This window comes from Stereum hirsutum, assembly GCF_000264905.1.
Source record: "Stereum hirsutum FP-91666 SS1 unplaced genomic scaffold STEHIscaffold_18, whole genome shotgun sequence".
Taxonomy (NCBI): Eukaryota; Fungi; Basidiomycota; class Agaricomycetes; order Russulales; family Stereaceae; genus Stereum; species Stereum hirsutum.
Window position 1 is genome coordinate 22388 of NW_006763148.1, and position 16179 is coordinate 38566.

The window sequence follows — 16179 nt, forward strand, 5'->3', positions numbered from 1 at the left end:
CTATGTCTGCAAACGGGGCGCACCCTTTGAGCGATCAGAGGAGGACTACATCAAAGAGAATGGAGAGTGGAGTGCAAAAAGGTTATACACGTACGTCAATGCATGGAACCCCGCCGTCACCGTCAACTGCAAATGCAATAACGATTGCAAGCTCATCACGAACGGACACGACACGAAGAATGTGACATGGTACATCACCGGCTACTCTGCGAAGAAGCAAGGACACTATCACAATTTATCAGCCGTCATGGCACAAGGGCATGCGTACCACCTGACACGAACCGACTATCGAGACTCGTTGATGGATGATCAACGCAAACTACTCCTGCGCGTCGTGCAATCCATCAACCGGCAACAAGAGCTGTCTGGTCCAATGGTAGTAGCATATCTTATGGGATGGCGAGATACTAAGGAGTCGCACCATTATTCGCCGTTGTACTGGTCGTCATTTGTGGGAGCCCTCCTGCGGGCGTACCCCAGTTTGGCTAAGCAGCCGGGGAGACGGTAAGCTCATGGTTTCCCCAGAACTACCTGATAAACGACTTACGCAGCCCACAGAGTTGCACGGCAAGATCCAGGCCCACTTGAGGCACAAAATGGGGAGGGTGCGACTGTTGGTGGAACCGCCGAACACGCAGCTGACGCAGACGAGGTAAGTCCAGTACGAAATGAAATGCGCAAACCATGTACTCACCCATCACGACAGGGTCCTGAGGAGATGACCACGCTTGCGGGAGGCCCGACGGGTAAACTGTACTCCAAATCCCAGGTCATGGATTACCAGTGCCGAGGAGAAGGCCTGCAAGGGTTCAATCTAATCGAGTTTACCATGCATTCGTACGAAAGGGAACGGAGCGAGGCCGTTAACGGCGACGAACCCCATGAAGTTGAAGGACAACAGGAGACTCACAACCAACAGGGAGGGCGGCCGCGCAATGATCGGGTGGAGTACACTGTTGATCACCCAAAGCACAGCACGCTAGTACGCATTCTGCGTACTGTGGGCCACAACAACCTCCCCAACTTCATCGGAGGTCACACGATTCCACGCAGCGATGACCCGGAGATCGTCGAGTTCTACAGCGCATGCATGCTCACGCTTCTCAAACCTTGGCGCGACATTACCACTGATTTGAAAGGTCCCAACGAGACATGGGCGGCTGCATTCAATGCGTTTCAAGCGGGATGCGATGAGTATGTGCAGCGCATCATCAGTGGCTTCCAGTACTTCCACGAGTGCGAAACAGCGGCGAAGGAGAACCGAGAGGCGAGGTCGCGAAGGCCCCGTTCAACCGATGAGGAGGAGGTACTTGGAGAGGACACTGGACATGAGCCAGTGGGGCAGGTGCCGTCGACGGAGCTGCTGGAGAGTTTACGGTCGCAGGATAGGAGTGAAGAGGAGGCGCAAAACGGCAGGAAGGCGGTATGGGAAGCTAAGATGGTGGGGATATTCAGTGAAGGGAGGGAAACACACGAAGGAGATGGCCAGGGAGCACTCACGGATCAGGGAATATCACACGCCACAGCGCAAACCACTCAGCGGTTAGAGGCTTGGCGGGAGCAGATGCAGGCCGACATAGCGCAGCAGTCCACAGACCACGTCCTGGTTCTCAACAACGCATCTCAACCGGACGTACAGATGACCCTCGGAGACGACGGAGCATCAGTTACACTCCGTGAACAGCTGGAATGTGAAGAGGCCCTCGAAAGTGCACAAGTGTCGGAGCTGAAGGTTGATCAACGGCGCGCATACGACATTATCGCATGGCATCTTAACCAAACAATCAACGAGAAGGCACCTCCACCACTCAGACTCATAATCTCCGGCGAGGGGGGCACAGGCAAATCGAAGGTGATCCAGACGGTTACAGCGAGATTCAAGGATAAGCAGTCGTCGCAGATGCTGGCGAAAGGCGCATACACTGGCATCGCCGCCTCCCTCATTAACGGCAAGACCACACATACATTGGGGGCCATCAGCCAGCGCAAAACTCCGATGAGTCCCGAAGCCAAGGCGAAACTCCAGCTGTTCTTCAAACACGTACGATACCTCATCATCGATGAATACTCCATGTTAGGCAAGGCGTTCTTCGCGAAACTGTCCAGGAACATCAGCATAGCCAAACAAGAGGCGGGCCAAGCAGCGTCTAGCGAATCTTTCGGGGGAATCAGTGTAATTCTCTGTGGAGATCACCATCAATTCCCACCTGTTATGGGCGGCGAGCATGAAGCCCTATACTGGCCTGCCAATCCCGCGCATGACTCCACCGAAGCCCAACTCGGACGCGCCATATTTGCCGAATTCCGGGAGACCGTCATTCTTCGAGAGCAGATGAGAGTAACAGATCTTGTGTGGCGGCAGTTCTTGAGAAACCTGAGATTCGGACGAGTACGGCAAGAGGACCTCACAATGCTTCGCCGCCAGATCGTCTCGCACCCTGATTGCATAGAAACCGACTTCAAATCAGAGCCATGGAGCAGCGCGGGCCTGGTGACGCCACGGCATGGAGTGAGGGAGAAGTGGAATGGGCAAGCGATAGCGGAGCACTGCCGTCGAAGCCGTGTGCGACGATACATTGTGAGAGCAGACGACACCATTAGCAACCGAGGCAAGCGCAGGGAGTTGACGTTGGAGGAGCAAATCGAAGTGCAGAGGAGGCGACTGAAATCGGGCCGAGAGGATAAGCGCAACAGCTTGCCGGATGTGGTGGAGATCGCGATAGGGATGAAAGTGATGGTGACGACAAACGTGGAGACAGACCTGGACATTGCGAACGGAGCGAGGGGCACCGTGGTGGGTGTTGTGCTGCATCAGGGAGAGACCGGCGTAGCCAGTGGCGACACGGTGACATTGCAGCATATGCCTGCATACATTCTTGTCAGGCTGGACAGGACACGAGCGGGACGACTGTCGGGGCTGGATGAGCACGTTATCCCCATAGAACCGGTGACTCGTGCCTTCGAAATTCGGGTCAAGACAGGGGCGAAGACGACAACCCGCAAGGTTATCCGACGACAGTTCCCTATGACCGCAGCGTATGCCTTCACGGACTACCGATCCCAAGGTCAGACAATCCCGTACGTCATCGTGGACATCGGCCGTGTACCTCGAGGGAAGCTTTCTCTGTTCAATCTCTATGTTGCACTGTCCCGAAGTGCCGGCCGAGAGACCATACGCCTACTCAGGGACTTCGATGACGCTATGTTCTTGCAGGCCCATAAACCGCCGATATTGGATGAGGATGACCGGTTAGAGGCGATGGATGTGGCGACGAGAAGGTGGTGGGATACCGTGACCGAAGAAGTCGAGGCACGGAGTGGCAGCGACCCTCAGACAAGCACGAGCATGACGCTTGAACACTAGATATAGACGTAAATGCATGAGACCAATGCCTGATAAATCAAGTGGACGTTAGAAACAACGAACGTACTGAGGAAATAGAGATATAGAAATGCAAGCAGACCATGACCAGAAGTTACCGAGGCGCCCAGCAGAGTGTCCAGCGGGTGAACAGCGCAACATGTTCGCTCACAGGAAATCGGAGTCTAAGTGAAAACGCGTCGGTGATTCTCGATTGAACCACACAAGCGCGGAGCAGACTGACCATGTCGCAGAGTAGGAATGGTACGCGTTGGCCGCCAACACCTACAAAACAATCGTGAACACCTACACGCGCAACACAAAAGGAGGACGGTGGCGCTCCCGCAACCAGGCAGCCCAGTTTTGGCAGCATGCAGAGGACGTACCCCAACACTCTGCTTACGGTTTGTCGCAAATCGTGAGTGAAGATAAAAAGACCACGAGGCGAGCATGAGACGACTGTACTTAATCTTGAGTCCTGCAGCACAACCGGCGGGCGGAGAGTGAAACATGATTATGGAAGATAACGGGCAACGGATGCGCGGACGTTTGAGAACGCTGGTCCAGGCCCGAGCACGTTCGGGCAACGAAAAGATGTGGCCGAGGCTTCTCGGCCACAGGACATCGTTGCCCGAAGACACATAGTCAATCAGAGACGGGTCGTACCGTAAATAGCATCGCCAGAATGATGCACGATGCACCCCTCTTTTCAGAGGGAGGCGGACCCTGTGTCATTTCAACGGTGACAGTGACAGACCCAAAAAAAAGAAAACATGGAGAATAGCTAAGCCAAGATTAACCAGAACGTCGAGAAGTGATAAGGCAAGGGAGCAGCGTATGTAGACTGCTGAGCGGAGTACGATATGTGTCCCCGCAACTGTGGGGAGATGACGGCCCCACAGTTCCGGGGACTCGCGTGGTTTTGATCCGCGCTTAGGTAATGAACCTCAAGACTCGCATGGGCACACCAGATCATAGAAAGGGCCACTCTGTTCATATGGAATGAGTGCAAGGACATACCGAAGACGCAACCAAGCATATCGTATAGCAATAAATCCACGCCAAGAAGGGAGGTGCAACAGAGGAACGCTTGACAACAAGAGACGAATACAAGGATCCATGACGTCGTGTGGTGGCATGAACGGCAGAACCGCAACCCTTCGAGCGTGGACACGACGTCATTGGGGTCGAACACGAAAAGGCGCGGAGTGAAAGAAAAGAACGCACCAATGCTGATCATATGACCATGCTATACAGTCAAAAGATCGCGGGCTCAGACCGAGATGTCATGAAAACTTGAGGAAATTTGGGTGGGTCGCAAGAGCCGCAGCCCGTTTCAAACAGCCCCGCAGCGGGTGTAGCAGCGACAAGGATGGCGGGAGGAGTCAGAGGAGATATATATACAGGGCACGGGGGGGGCCGGACGGCTCCGTGCACGCGAACGGTGGGATATCAACAATCAACCAAAGGACGTGTTGTGCGACGCGATGATCACGTGCGCGGCGAAACAGCGAGAAAGGATGACAATCTCCAAAAAGCCACCAAGAGCCAAAGTGAGTAGCGCGACACGAAATGGCACAGAACAATTTTGGTTGCGGAGTCGCGATATGGAGTCGAGTAGGTACATTGTGAAAGGGTACTGGAGTTAGGACACCACGCAGTGTGGCGCCACGCCACATCGTTTGTTTGTACATGTTTATTTTTGGCAACGGATTTGCAGGTTACGGGGGTTGGAAGGACCTTGAAGCAAGGTAATATGCGCGTCAACGCGAAGCGCCTCTGCGAGGAATATGAGTAAATATATCGCCTTCCTAGACCAGAAGGCATAAATTATATGGTTCCGAGGATCACTTTCATACATTCATCTGATGCGTCCGAAGAAATACTCACCCCAGTTTGACTTCAGTCCTGATATGTGGTGTTCTTCCATGCCTCGTCGATTACCGTTCTCGAAACGGCTCGACGAGCGTCAGACCCTTGAGGGGGGCAATGGCCTCGACAGTTCAACTGAAAGACGCTTCAATCTTGTCCTACATGATGTACCAAACCAGTAGAGCTTCTCTGAATATACTCGTATGGTTGATCGAATGGAGATCCCTTCCTCCCACTTCGTGTTCCAACAGGGCCTTTCGATTTTGTCCTTATCGTAGTTCCGAGTCGAGCGTAACATGGTTATCGCATCGCACATTCTCCGGACCTTCAGAATAAATATAGCAACGATGAAATTGGCAAACCTATCGTCATCGCACACGATACAATAAATATAGAAACTCCAAGGTGTACACAACGGCCCACAGCATATGCCTACAGATATAACCGTTACCTCCCGAAAGAACAACTGATTCAAACAGACTCGGGCATATTCTGAGGCGATGAAATCAGCACCTGATACTACACTTAAAATAAATACAACTCACCTTCACAGAACAAGACCCTGCGTCCACATCGACGGAGCTTCCACTCGGACCATCCGTTTGAGTTTCGGACTTGGTATGAATTTGAATGGCGTGCTCCTTTGTAGCCTAACGATCGCAAATGGATGGTTCGTGAGTGCTCCAGAAGTAGAGGTCTCGGATACCAACCTTCAGATTCCGATTCCCCCAGGTAAGAGCGCGACTCGTAGGTGGATTAAGAGTATTCAAACGGACGGTTTGACCACCGGAAGAAGAGAACTCGACTTGGGAAGTCCAGTTGATGTCGCTAGTTCCTCGGACATAGTGTCTTGCATTCAAGTTCGAGAGTAGTACCGAGACGTAAAGGGATGTCAGCGGCGTCTCAAATATGGTGTAGAAAAGGTCTGAAGGTCTTGCAGCCATCTGGAATTGAGACTCAATCACGTCTTCTACCACAACAGGGAGACGAAATTACTCACAAAACTAACGACAAATATCGAGAAAACTGTAGTGAAGACACCACTCATCACTGCAACCTTAGTGAGTCTGTTAACCATCTGACGTGTGCTTCCAATCGAAATAAGCTTGATTAACGATGAACGAAATCACAGGAGATGCGGCAACTCACCGCGAAAATACTGGTTGAGTTTCCAGTGTGAGGAGGTAGAACATAGACAAACTGATTGATGTGTCCACCACAGTCGTTGCTCCGCGCAAAGAGATCCCGACGTCCTGCAAATAACTCGAAGATTGATGAATGTATGTGGAGCATAAATACGCTACTCACTATCATAAAAGGTCGCGAAAGGGTAGCCAACGACGAAGCCGTGAACCTAGAGTGTTGTTAGATGACGTCGTGATCACCGGAAGACAATATAGGTCATACGCAATGGCCAGGTAGACTATATATATGTCTCATGAATAGTGTATGGATAAAGAAAGCGAGGTGTTGAACGTACTAATAACGGCAGCTATATATGTATAATACGTCAAGGACCATCTTTTATTGAACAACATGTACCCACCTATTTGCCATATGATTAGTATGCACTGCGAGAAACCGGTGTTTCAGCCACACAACGTATCACTGAGGAAGAATGGAAGCTGAGCTTCTTACCAACAGTGCGAGAAAATATGGCCAGGCTCCGCGATTTCCGGAGTATACAAAGACTCGACGAAGAAAGAAACATTGTACACAAACGGTGATCACTATCTATTTGTCATGATTTTTTAATATTTAATAGATCAGGAAGGTACACATATCTGAGTTACTTACTGTTATCCATATACGATGCTGTGAAACGCTCAGTCGAAGCGTACATATCGAGAAAACAAGCTACGTACCAGCAGCACTCTAGTACCAATCATTCAGTGTCCAAAACGCCAGTGAATCGATTAACACTCACACTGTTATTCTGGATAGCGGAGCGATAGCTCCATACTGTGGTATGAGAATGTCCCAGACTTTCACCAAGTATGATTATTCACGTTATATCTCCGGGAACCTCACGGCAAGAGCTTACCAGCAGTAAAACAAAGCCCCGTGTTGACAGTATCCATAATCCTTCGCGACCGACGTTAGTAGGCTTTGGGCGAGAGTCTCGTAATAACCTACACCAATAAAAGCATCTACGCAATCACCTGCCGTGAATATCGAAAAATCGGGCGCCATAGAACGTAACACTTACAAAATATCTCATGACTCTGCTGTCTTTCTGAGCACTTTTACTAGATACAATGTTATTCATAAGAGGATAGATTGATTTATAAAATAAAACAGTACCTGGAGAAGTAAATAAATCTTTTAAATCAAATGTGAGCTGCCTATCGAAATTGCAGTGAGAAATAAATTGATTGCTTACGCCTGAGTGCTTGTTACGCCCCATATAGCACATGCAAAAGCAGTTCCGATGAGAAGAGCTCCATACGTAGGACTCAAGTTGACAACGATGGGGTTCTCTGCTGGTTCTGTCGACATGGCGGAGTTGAGGGTCACGATCCTGGCGTTGTGGGGATCTTAAATACCTGGGCGCACTTCGAGTGCCCCGAGACACCGAGGGTTGGATCAACTGATGGTTTTTGACACCGATATACTGGATGGAGTACATTTTACCAGTGCCTGTACATAAACACGCAGATTTCGAGCGTCTTCATGGCCCAGACTGTCCAACATGATTGCCTCGTAAGTCATATCGGCATATTTGCCACGCATCATGAACCGTTTTAGATACCCCACAGGCGCTCCGATATCAGTCCTGTGATGAACAATATTTATTTTCTGCGTGATATGTCAATCGCAACGTCAACCGCTCGAGGATCAATAAGTGCGGAGACACTGCTTGCGTTCCATATTTCATCATCAAATGAGTCGCCATGTCGTACATATAATTGGAAGGGATCATACAATCAATGAGCGCACACGAGAATATTAGTGCAAAGTTTTTATATCGTTTTAACGACCGGAAGCTAGAGTAGCTTCAGGGGGTCTAAATTTGGGCCAGATCGTGGGGCAGGTATGTGCACCATCGTGCCGTGAACTAAGTTTCGGAAAGTAGGTTAACTGTGCTGGTGGACCAACCTGACGTGCCATGATCGGGTACCTCGGAACGCGTTGTATTTGGTAGTGTCACTACATCTGCAGTGCAGAGAAGGCGGCGTCCTATGGACGAACGTCTGATGGAGTGTATAACGTCATGTTTTGCTGATTCACCGACACTATACTTAGTGTGATGTTGAAATAAGGTTCAACAAGGCCCACGGCGCTACAAAGCACCCATCATGGTACAGCACGGCGCACGCTCGAGCGGCTGCATGGAAACCCTGAGGCGGCACTATGCCTGAAGATGCAAAAAAAAGATGCTGATTCTACGTCCTGGTAACGCTTCCGCTGCTCGCCAGTGCTCGCCTTCCCATGCTTATTACTCAGTATCTCCGCACACTCCAGGCTCGGCTGCGATTCAAAATAGACTTCCATATTCGAATGACCTTGTGCAAATTTAGATACGTTGATTCTCGTTACAGGGTTTTGCATAAGAAACCGGAATGTCGCGCGTAGAAAAATCGTGTGTGCCTGAACCAAACAAAGCCATAAACGGCAGACTTTCTCGGCATTCCTCGGCAGGATTCGTGTGGCACCAGCGAGGTATGCCCCTGTTCTTGAGCGTACCGACATTGCATGCCCACTGAAAGGTGCTCAACAGGTTTGAATTTGTGATCACATTCTCTGCTACTGAAGTACATAGCAGATAAGTCCAAAAGACCCGGGATAAAAGAGCCCGACGAGACAATCCCTCAACCCTCAACATAACAGGCGCAGACGTGCGGGCTGCCATTCCACACGACTCGAGACTCGACTTCCTCCGGTACCATAGGATACGCCTCAGTGACCCCACTCAGCCATTCCATACGTGCATCTCGTCTCGAGACTCGTGAAAGGATGAACAAAATACCAACTAAATACTACGTGGCTGTACTAAGAAAGAGGGGAGGGAGACACATATGTCTCGGAGACATACACAGTGGGACGGGAGGGCATCGCGAGCATGATGACCGGGAGCATCAGCTTGTCATGTTGACTGTACTGAAGCAGAAATCTGACACACGCAATTGAAAGCGCACCGAATACGCACCGGTTAACCAGTCCTGATGCTTTGTGCGCGGAGTTTTAGTACGTCGCAGAGCAGTTCTGGAGCACGGACAAGGTGGTTCCTCAATTACGAGGGGAAAAGGGGGAACGATGGACAGAAAAGATTAGAATAAGTCCAATGGCTTTGTATGCGATGAAAGAGAAGAAAGGACGTACCCTTCCGACATACGCAAATGATCAAACTTCCTTCCTACAAAAACATTCCTTCAGTCATGCCGGTACTTGCGTTCAGAATCTCGTTGTCTTTGTCGCATAGATAGCGTGTCCGGGAGCACGAGCTGAGACCCGATTGTCCTTGCGGCTACTAGAGCGAAAAGTCGACGTTGATGTTGGTGCAATGTTGTTGGGAACCGCTGGAACACCGAACGTGTTGATCATCGCGAAAACAATGTCACGAGGATACATGATGAAGGCGAGAACTCTTATAGGGCGGAGTTCCGTAAGATCTAAGTTCAAGCACTGGAGAGCATATCGAGAGGTCTCTGAACAACGATATGGGCCGGAGAGATGAGAGGTGTTTCTGAGGTGCGCCACTGCCGAAACGTCGCCGAGAGTGCTTACCATTTACGGCTTTGTTTGGCTCAGGCGCCCAGAATTTTTCTACGCGCGACATTCCGGTTTCATATGCAAAACCCTGTAGCGTTCGGTGGCGTGCACATTTCATAGCATCTGTTCTTTCCACCGACATTGGCAATCGTAATTGTGACACGCCCGGGGAGCAGGTCGATGGGTCTTATTCGATTGACGCCCAACTGACAGCTCGCATCAGGTTCTGAGCGAGAACGGAAGGGCAACTGCTTGCGAGTGCCACACTTCGTCGAGGAGCTCGGGAACTCGTGTGGCAGCCAGGACTCGGATAGAGACACACAACGATCGCAGCAGGAAATTTGCTATGGGTTCGTTGACTCCGAAACAACATCACAGATAAATGTAGATAGCTGGCCCGCAGCCAGTGCGACTTGAGGATAAATTACTCGAGATTGAGGTGGTGGTATGCATGAATAATATGCCGTACAGCTCGGCCGCCATACCAATGCATTCGACGAAATTATTGGGTACAGCAGCCAAGTCGGCGTATATAATCATGACAATTATATTGGTACGATAAGGCTGAGCATGTAGCCTCCCAAGAATAATCGGGTATTGGTGTACGGTTATTAGGAGGCATACAGGTTTATCACTGCGCAAAGCTCTCGTCATATGCATATGTATGTGTGGCCCGAGCACTGGCAAATCTGCTGTCTTACCTTTGTGGAAGCAGGCAACAGGCTGTCTAGAGTGTGATCATAGCATTTGTCGGTGAGAACTTTGTCCCCAGTCTGAATATGTACCCAGTCATCTTGCAAACCGTCCGGAGAAGGCCCGTATAAAGTCTCCTGTCGGACTCACGAGGTATATAACTGAGCAGGCCCGTGAGAGCTATTTGGCCACATCGATAAATATATCGAACTGAGTGGCACTGCACTTGCACCGCAGTCTTCAGCAATGAATATGAGCTTTATGCAGAGAATACGTTAACTCCTATATTATGCAAGAGTTGCTCGAGAACTTCGAGCAAGGGCCACAAACCCCGCAAATCCCAAAGAGCACGCGCGGGTCCTGGTTCGCAGGTCCGTGCAGAAAAGGGAACTTCCTATGCATTTTCACGGAAATAGAACAGCGTGAGACGCAATCTGTCAACTGGGCGCCAATCGAATAAGACCCATCGACTCTGCCCTCGACACGCCCCGAGCTCCATCAAGGAGAAGGTTGACCCCTGTTACCCAGCGGATGATAGTTAAGTTGCCTTTTGCACTACAGTCAATTACCCCGTGGTGGGCCAGTACCTCGTAATGGGTCACCTTCCAAATGCGGGCGCTCGAAGCCTCATATGGTGGAGTTGTGCTCCCATTCGAAGCTTTGGAGTATGATATCATAGCATTCTTGGCCTTTCGATGCCAGCCCTCGCCGTAAACAGTAGGTGACCCATTACGGGGTACTGGCCCACCACGGGGTAATTGACTGTAGGTCGTCTCACTAATATTTCTATTTTGGTTCCTGAAGCTCGTCAAATTCCGCTTTTTTTTTTCCTTTCTATTGAGGCAAGGTGCTCTGCGGGTTTCATGGCACCACCGTACTTGTACCATGAGAGCATCTCACGAGTATCAGAGACCCAACCGAACTCGGAGAGCAGATGATCAATTGCTCTATTCGCCTCAGTTCCTTCTTATTATCCACTGTGTCATCACATGACAAGCCCCATCCGATTCCAACCCCTGAAATATCCAAGCGAGAAGCTCATTCAGACCTTCCTGAGTCGTGATGGGTGTTCCTTTTGGTACCTCCAACATGCTTCTTCTAAGCATTGACTGAGCCAATCCACGAAAAACATCCCGAGTGCCCTGAACAGAGTCATCCCAATCATCAGATAAATCTGCGCCGTCCAACGCGCGGTATAATTTGCAGAGCTTTCCAACCGGTGAGATAGCCTTAGCTTCTTGTATGATGTTGAGAGACTGCTCCGTTAACAGCGCCGGCAACCGGGACGATATACTAGGAGTGAAATTCAATGCCACAGTCCGGTTAGACTTTGCCGTTGGACTCACTTAGGAACCAGGTCTCGGTTTATGTTGAACCCGGTGAACAACCGATTCGCACTGTGAATCCACGTGAGACCGTCCATAACACCGTCGATGTCAAGGGGGAAAAGCGGTGGTGGTGGTGGTGGGAGGCTCGTTGAATACAGGGCCACATCCGTTTCGAGCATGAAGAGAAACCCTCCGGGTTCTTTGCACATCAAAGATCGTCAGCAGCGAAGCAGTACGATGTAAATTGAGATAATTAGCCTACTGAGAAGTCTGCGGTAGTTCTCCAGAGCCCTCCTCCACCCAGCCTCTGTTAAAGAACCGACAAGCATAAACGCTTGAACGAGGTCAAACTTTCCGTAAAGCTCGTCGGGAAAGGGTTGTGTAACGTCCTGTTGAAACGTCTTGATACCGAGCGCATCCGTCACGTCCCTCGGGGGAAACTTATCTGTGCTAATATCGCAGGCGTACAACTGAATTGGCTTTGACGTAGACTCAGGACGAGTCGATGATGGCATCGATGGGAGGCGGGTGTAGACTTCTTGAAGATGTGCGATATCCAGAGTCCAAGCACATGTTCCGGCCGCAACCTCGAGAACATGGTCGATGCCGTCAACGTCGACAGTTGTCGGAAATGGTCCGGTACGTCCGAAAAGTTTCTTGAACCTGATATATTGCTGGTTAAGCCTAGATAATCACATATGACAAGAGTTCTTAGTCACATCGGAAATGTGAAGAGGATAATGGACGCCCATACGCACCGCACAACCTCGATCCTACTGTCCGGAAGAGCGTAGTTAGTTAAAGAGGTACTCATCTAAAAATTCTGTTAGAGAAGAGACTTTACCAATCCCGGGAGAGTCGATGAATTATAAACCTCACCATTGTCAGAGATTGGGTTCGGAATGTCTGGGCTAGATTCGCACTAGACCATTACAGCCTCACGACGGGACGTACCGTATGATGAGGATTTGAAACATCATCCACGGTGGTTCCGACACCCAAATTGCGCAACAACGGCAATAGGAGTCAGGATTCGAGCGTCTTGGGAAAGGCTGTTCACACTGTTTCGCGTAGTCCGAACAATCTCATCGCAGAACAGGGATCTCCAACTTGTGATGGTTCGGTAACAGAGTGTCTCTCCGAATGCGGACACCACTCTCCGATCTTCCCATTCTATCTCGTCGCGTATGAACGTGTGAGAATACATGAATACTTATGTTAAGTGTTTGCTCCCAGTGATACATCTATCGTTTTAGGGTTGCTGCTTGAGCGCAACATTCAAGAAGGACTGGTACTTATCCCCCAATGACAAGCTACTACTAAGATTAGCCCTCAGGCCTCAGGCGCCCTGCCGCATTGAGCTGCTCCATCGTGGGACACGAAAGATTCATTCGGGAGCTTGATCAAGTAAGTACCGCTCATAAGTCTTCCATCCCATCGCTTCTTCCGACATGATGTCTCTGTTCTCCGCGGATCGGGAGTGCGAAAGGACGATGTGCACAGACAATACCATACCGCCCGCCTACTAGAAGGTGGCCGGAGGCGCTATTCGGGAGTAAACCTACCAGAACATGGTATGCGCGCCTTTCGCCATGCTTCCAGACCGAAGCAGCATGCCCACCCCCGTCAGTCGACTTTCGCTCTTGTCTTGTCCACGCTCTGTTCCCCCACTCTCGTGTCTCTTCCTCATCGTGGTTCTGTTCCCCCACCCTCGCGTCTCTCATCCGTTCGCCTGTACGTCTCTTTTACTTTCGTCGTGAAAGGAGTGACCGTAGTTCCTCAGTACTCTTGACTATCTCTATAGTGACGCCATGAACTCTGAGGATACCGCCGCTGACCATGGACCACCCAGTATCTCGAAAGCTGAAGAAGGATTGGAATCTACTGGGCCTTCTGGAGAAACGCCCGCTTCTGCGCTCATCTCTGACTTTCCTGAAGGCGGTCGCGACGGATGGTTGACCGTGTTGGGAGGGTAAATATCGCAGGCTCTGATTTTCGAACTAATTCAGCTCGTAGATAGTTTCTTATCACGCTGGTACCTACAGTGCTCTTGTTCTCTTTTCTTCATTCGGTGCCGCCCTCTCCTTCGGAGTCTTTCAAGACTATTACACTGTGCGTGACTCACTATATCATTCGCTCTTTCACGCCCTGATGCTCCGATGGATTTGTGTCCTCAGCGCATTTCTCTAAATGAACACTCCGCGTCGCAAATATCCTGGATCGGATCCACTCAGCTGTTCCTTGATTTTGCTGTCGGCCTGCCCGCAGGGAAACTCTTCGACGAAGGTCATTTCAGGCTTCTTATGATTTCAGGAACTGTCTTATACAGCTTCTCGTACGGTGTCTTCGTCTCATCTTTTGAGGTTCGTGCGTCTCTAACATCTGACCTACATTGCTCGAAATTTAGGTTCTTCATGCTTTCACTTGCCAAACCGCATAACTACTACCAAGTCTTTCTGTCGCAGGCCATTGGTATGGGACTCGGAATGGGGCTAGTCATCATCCCTGCTGTCTCGATACCATTGCATTACTTTAGGCGGAGGAGATTACTTGCTATGGGATTCATATTTGCGGGTAAGCATTGCATTTGGATATACATGTTTTAATGCATCAGCATAGTGTCCCATCTATCTTCCTTTATTCCTAGGCTCCTCTCTTGGCGGTGTCATTTTCCCTATCATGCTCAACAAGCTTATCAACGGCCGTGCTGGGTTCGCGTGGGGAATAAGGTTTGTTTGGTCTCAGTCATACTGTTCCCACTGGCTTCGATGATGAACATATTCATACAGGGCTGCCGCTTTCTTGTCGCTCGGGCTCTTGATCATCGCAAATTTGATTATGAAGCCTAGGCTACCCCTCAAAAAGGATCGATCGCCTGATACTGTGGTACCGTTGAAGAGCATATTGACCGATGTCGCATACCTAATCAGTGTCTTTGGGTGCGTGTCGCTACCTTGTATCCGCCATGCTCACTGGCTGAACATTAGCCACGTCTTCAGAGCCTTCCTGATTTTTTGGGGGCTTTTCTTCCCTTGTAAGTCTCGACCAAATTTGCACGGTATCCAATTTTAGCTTACATAGAAACACAACAGTCTTCTATCTCCAGCTGTTTTCGGTACTTCACGGAGTAGACGAAAAGCTTGCTTTTTACTCGGTATGTTTCCGTCTGCCTGAGTGTTCTCTGATGTACTGATAGCTGTCTTCAACGCTTTAGTTGACGGTTCTCAATGCGTCCACAATCTTTGGTCGCACAATTCCGAATTTCGCATCCGATAAATTTGGACCTTTGAACGGTTTGCCGTCTCCTCTCTCATTCTGATTTTCCACGATACTGATTTAGATTCTGTTGCATTATCTAATGATGTTTTAGTTGCGATCCCGATGACTACCATCGCCGGCGGGCTCGTATTTGCGATGCTGGGCGCCACAAGTGTCGGCGGAATGTTCACATTCGCAGTCGTCTATGGATTCTTCGGTGGAGCATGTGCGTCCAATAATGCCTAAGAACTCACATGTTTTCGATTAACTGATGCTTCTTCGGGCTTGGATTTCTAGTTATATCGCTTCTGGCAGCGATAACTGCGAACTTTTCGAGGTCAATTCACGAAGTTGGGTAAGTTGTTCCCTTTGAACGGTTACCCGTTTTCCTTTCTCTCCACCCGTAGATTTGGAAACCCATTCATGATTTCCGGGGTGACGAACAGCTCCCGCATCGGTATCGCAATGTTTGTCTGCGGATTTGCAATCCTCACCGGAACACCCATCACCGGGGCACTGCTCAAACCGCCTCAGTACAACACCTGGACGAAGCCCGTCATCTTTAGCGCGGTATGTGCAACTCGTTCACGCGTATTGACCGTTCTATATTGACTGTTCCTGACACGATGTTGTGCGTGCTTACAGGTGGTCATCTTGGCTGGGGTCGGATGCCTGGTGATATCAAGGCAGATGACGGTGAAGAGGAAGGGGACGTGGAAAGTGTGATTATAGTCGGTCGTGTAGAAAGTCCGATATACCCCTTCTGTTTGCGCGGACCGTTAAGCGAAAGACGGATGGACATGTTTGATGACCGTCTTACTCCCTTTGTACCCACAACTTCTTGTTATTCTGTCAGTTGTAATTATGTTTCCCTGTATAACTGTTTGCGTCGGTGAATGCAGTATTATGGGACCAACCGCTGCTATCAAGGCCGGGGCTGAGAAAGACGTTTCG

The 16179-nt window shown here is 50.0% G+C and overlaps 4 protein-coding genes across 4 annotated transcripts; 2 read left to right on the forward strand and 2 right to left on the reverse strand.

The window, feature by feature from the left end:
* Positions 1 to 1996: 1996 nt before the first annotated feature.
* STEHIDRAFT_32714 (uncharacterized protein) lies at positions 1997 to 2902 on the forward strand (the record flags this gene model as incomplete). The annotated part of the gene is made up of 3 exons (XM_007309506.1): positions 1997 to 2171; positions 2232 to 2428; positions 2471 to 2902. Coding segments are annotated over 3 exons (804 nt in total), but the record flags the coding sequence as incomplete, so codon positions are not given.
* Positions 2903 to 5704: 2802 nt separating this feature from the next.
* On the reverse strand, positions 5705 to 7732 carry STEHIDRAFT_115142 (uncharacterized protein; the record flags this gene model as incomplete). Its single annotated transcript, XM_007309565.1, has 13 exons — positions 5705 to 5725; positions 5779 to 5883; positions 5944 to 6177; positions 6234 to 6338; positions 6383 to 6486; positions 6542 to 6587; positions 6714 to 6725; positions 7031 to 7048; positions 7099 to 7108; positions 7161 to 7195; positions 7278 to 7365; positions 7396 to 7482; positions 7617 to 7732. 13 exons carry the CDS (start codon positions 7730 to 7732, stop codon positions 5705 to 5707), a joined length of 981 nt encoding a protein of 326 aa, XP_007309627.1.
* Positions 7733 to 11595: 3863 nt separating this feature from the next.
* On the reverse strand, positions 11596 to 12781 carry STEHIDRAFT_161951 (uncharacterized protein; the record flags this gene model as incomplete). Its single annotated transcript, XM_007309566.1, has 4 exons — positions 11596 to 11932; positions 11986 to 12166; positions 12230 to 12651; positions 12726 to 12781. The coding sequence occupies 4 exons, from the start codon at positions 12779 to 12781 to the stop codon at positions 11596 to 11598; spliced, it is 996 nt and encodes a 331-aa protein (XP_007309628.1).
* Positions 12782 to 13778: 997 nt separating this feature from the next.
* Positions 13779 to 15951, forward strand: STEHIDRAFT_134682 (MFS general substrate transporter; the record flags this gene model as incomplete). The annotated part of the gene is made up of 12 exons (XM_007309567.1): positions 13779 to 13939; positions 14013 to 14079; positions 14145 to 14302; positions 14375 to 14541; positions 14615 to 14696; positions 14757 to 14906; positions 14967 to 15001; positions 15060 to 15121; positions 15182 to 15260; positions 15338 to 15455; positions 15672 to 15795; positions 15871 to 15951. 12 exons carry the CDS (start codon positions 13779 to 13781, stop codon positions 15949 to 15951), a joined length of 1284 nt encoding a protein of 427 aa, XP_007309629.1.
* Positions 15952 to 16179: the final 228 nt, after the last annotated feature.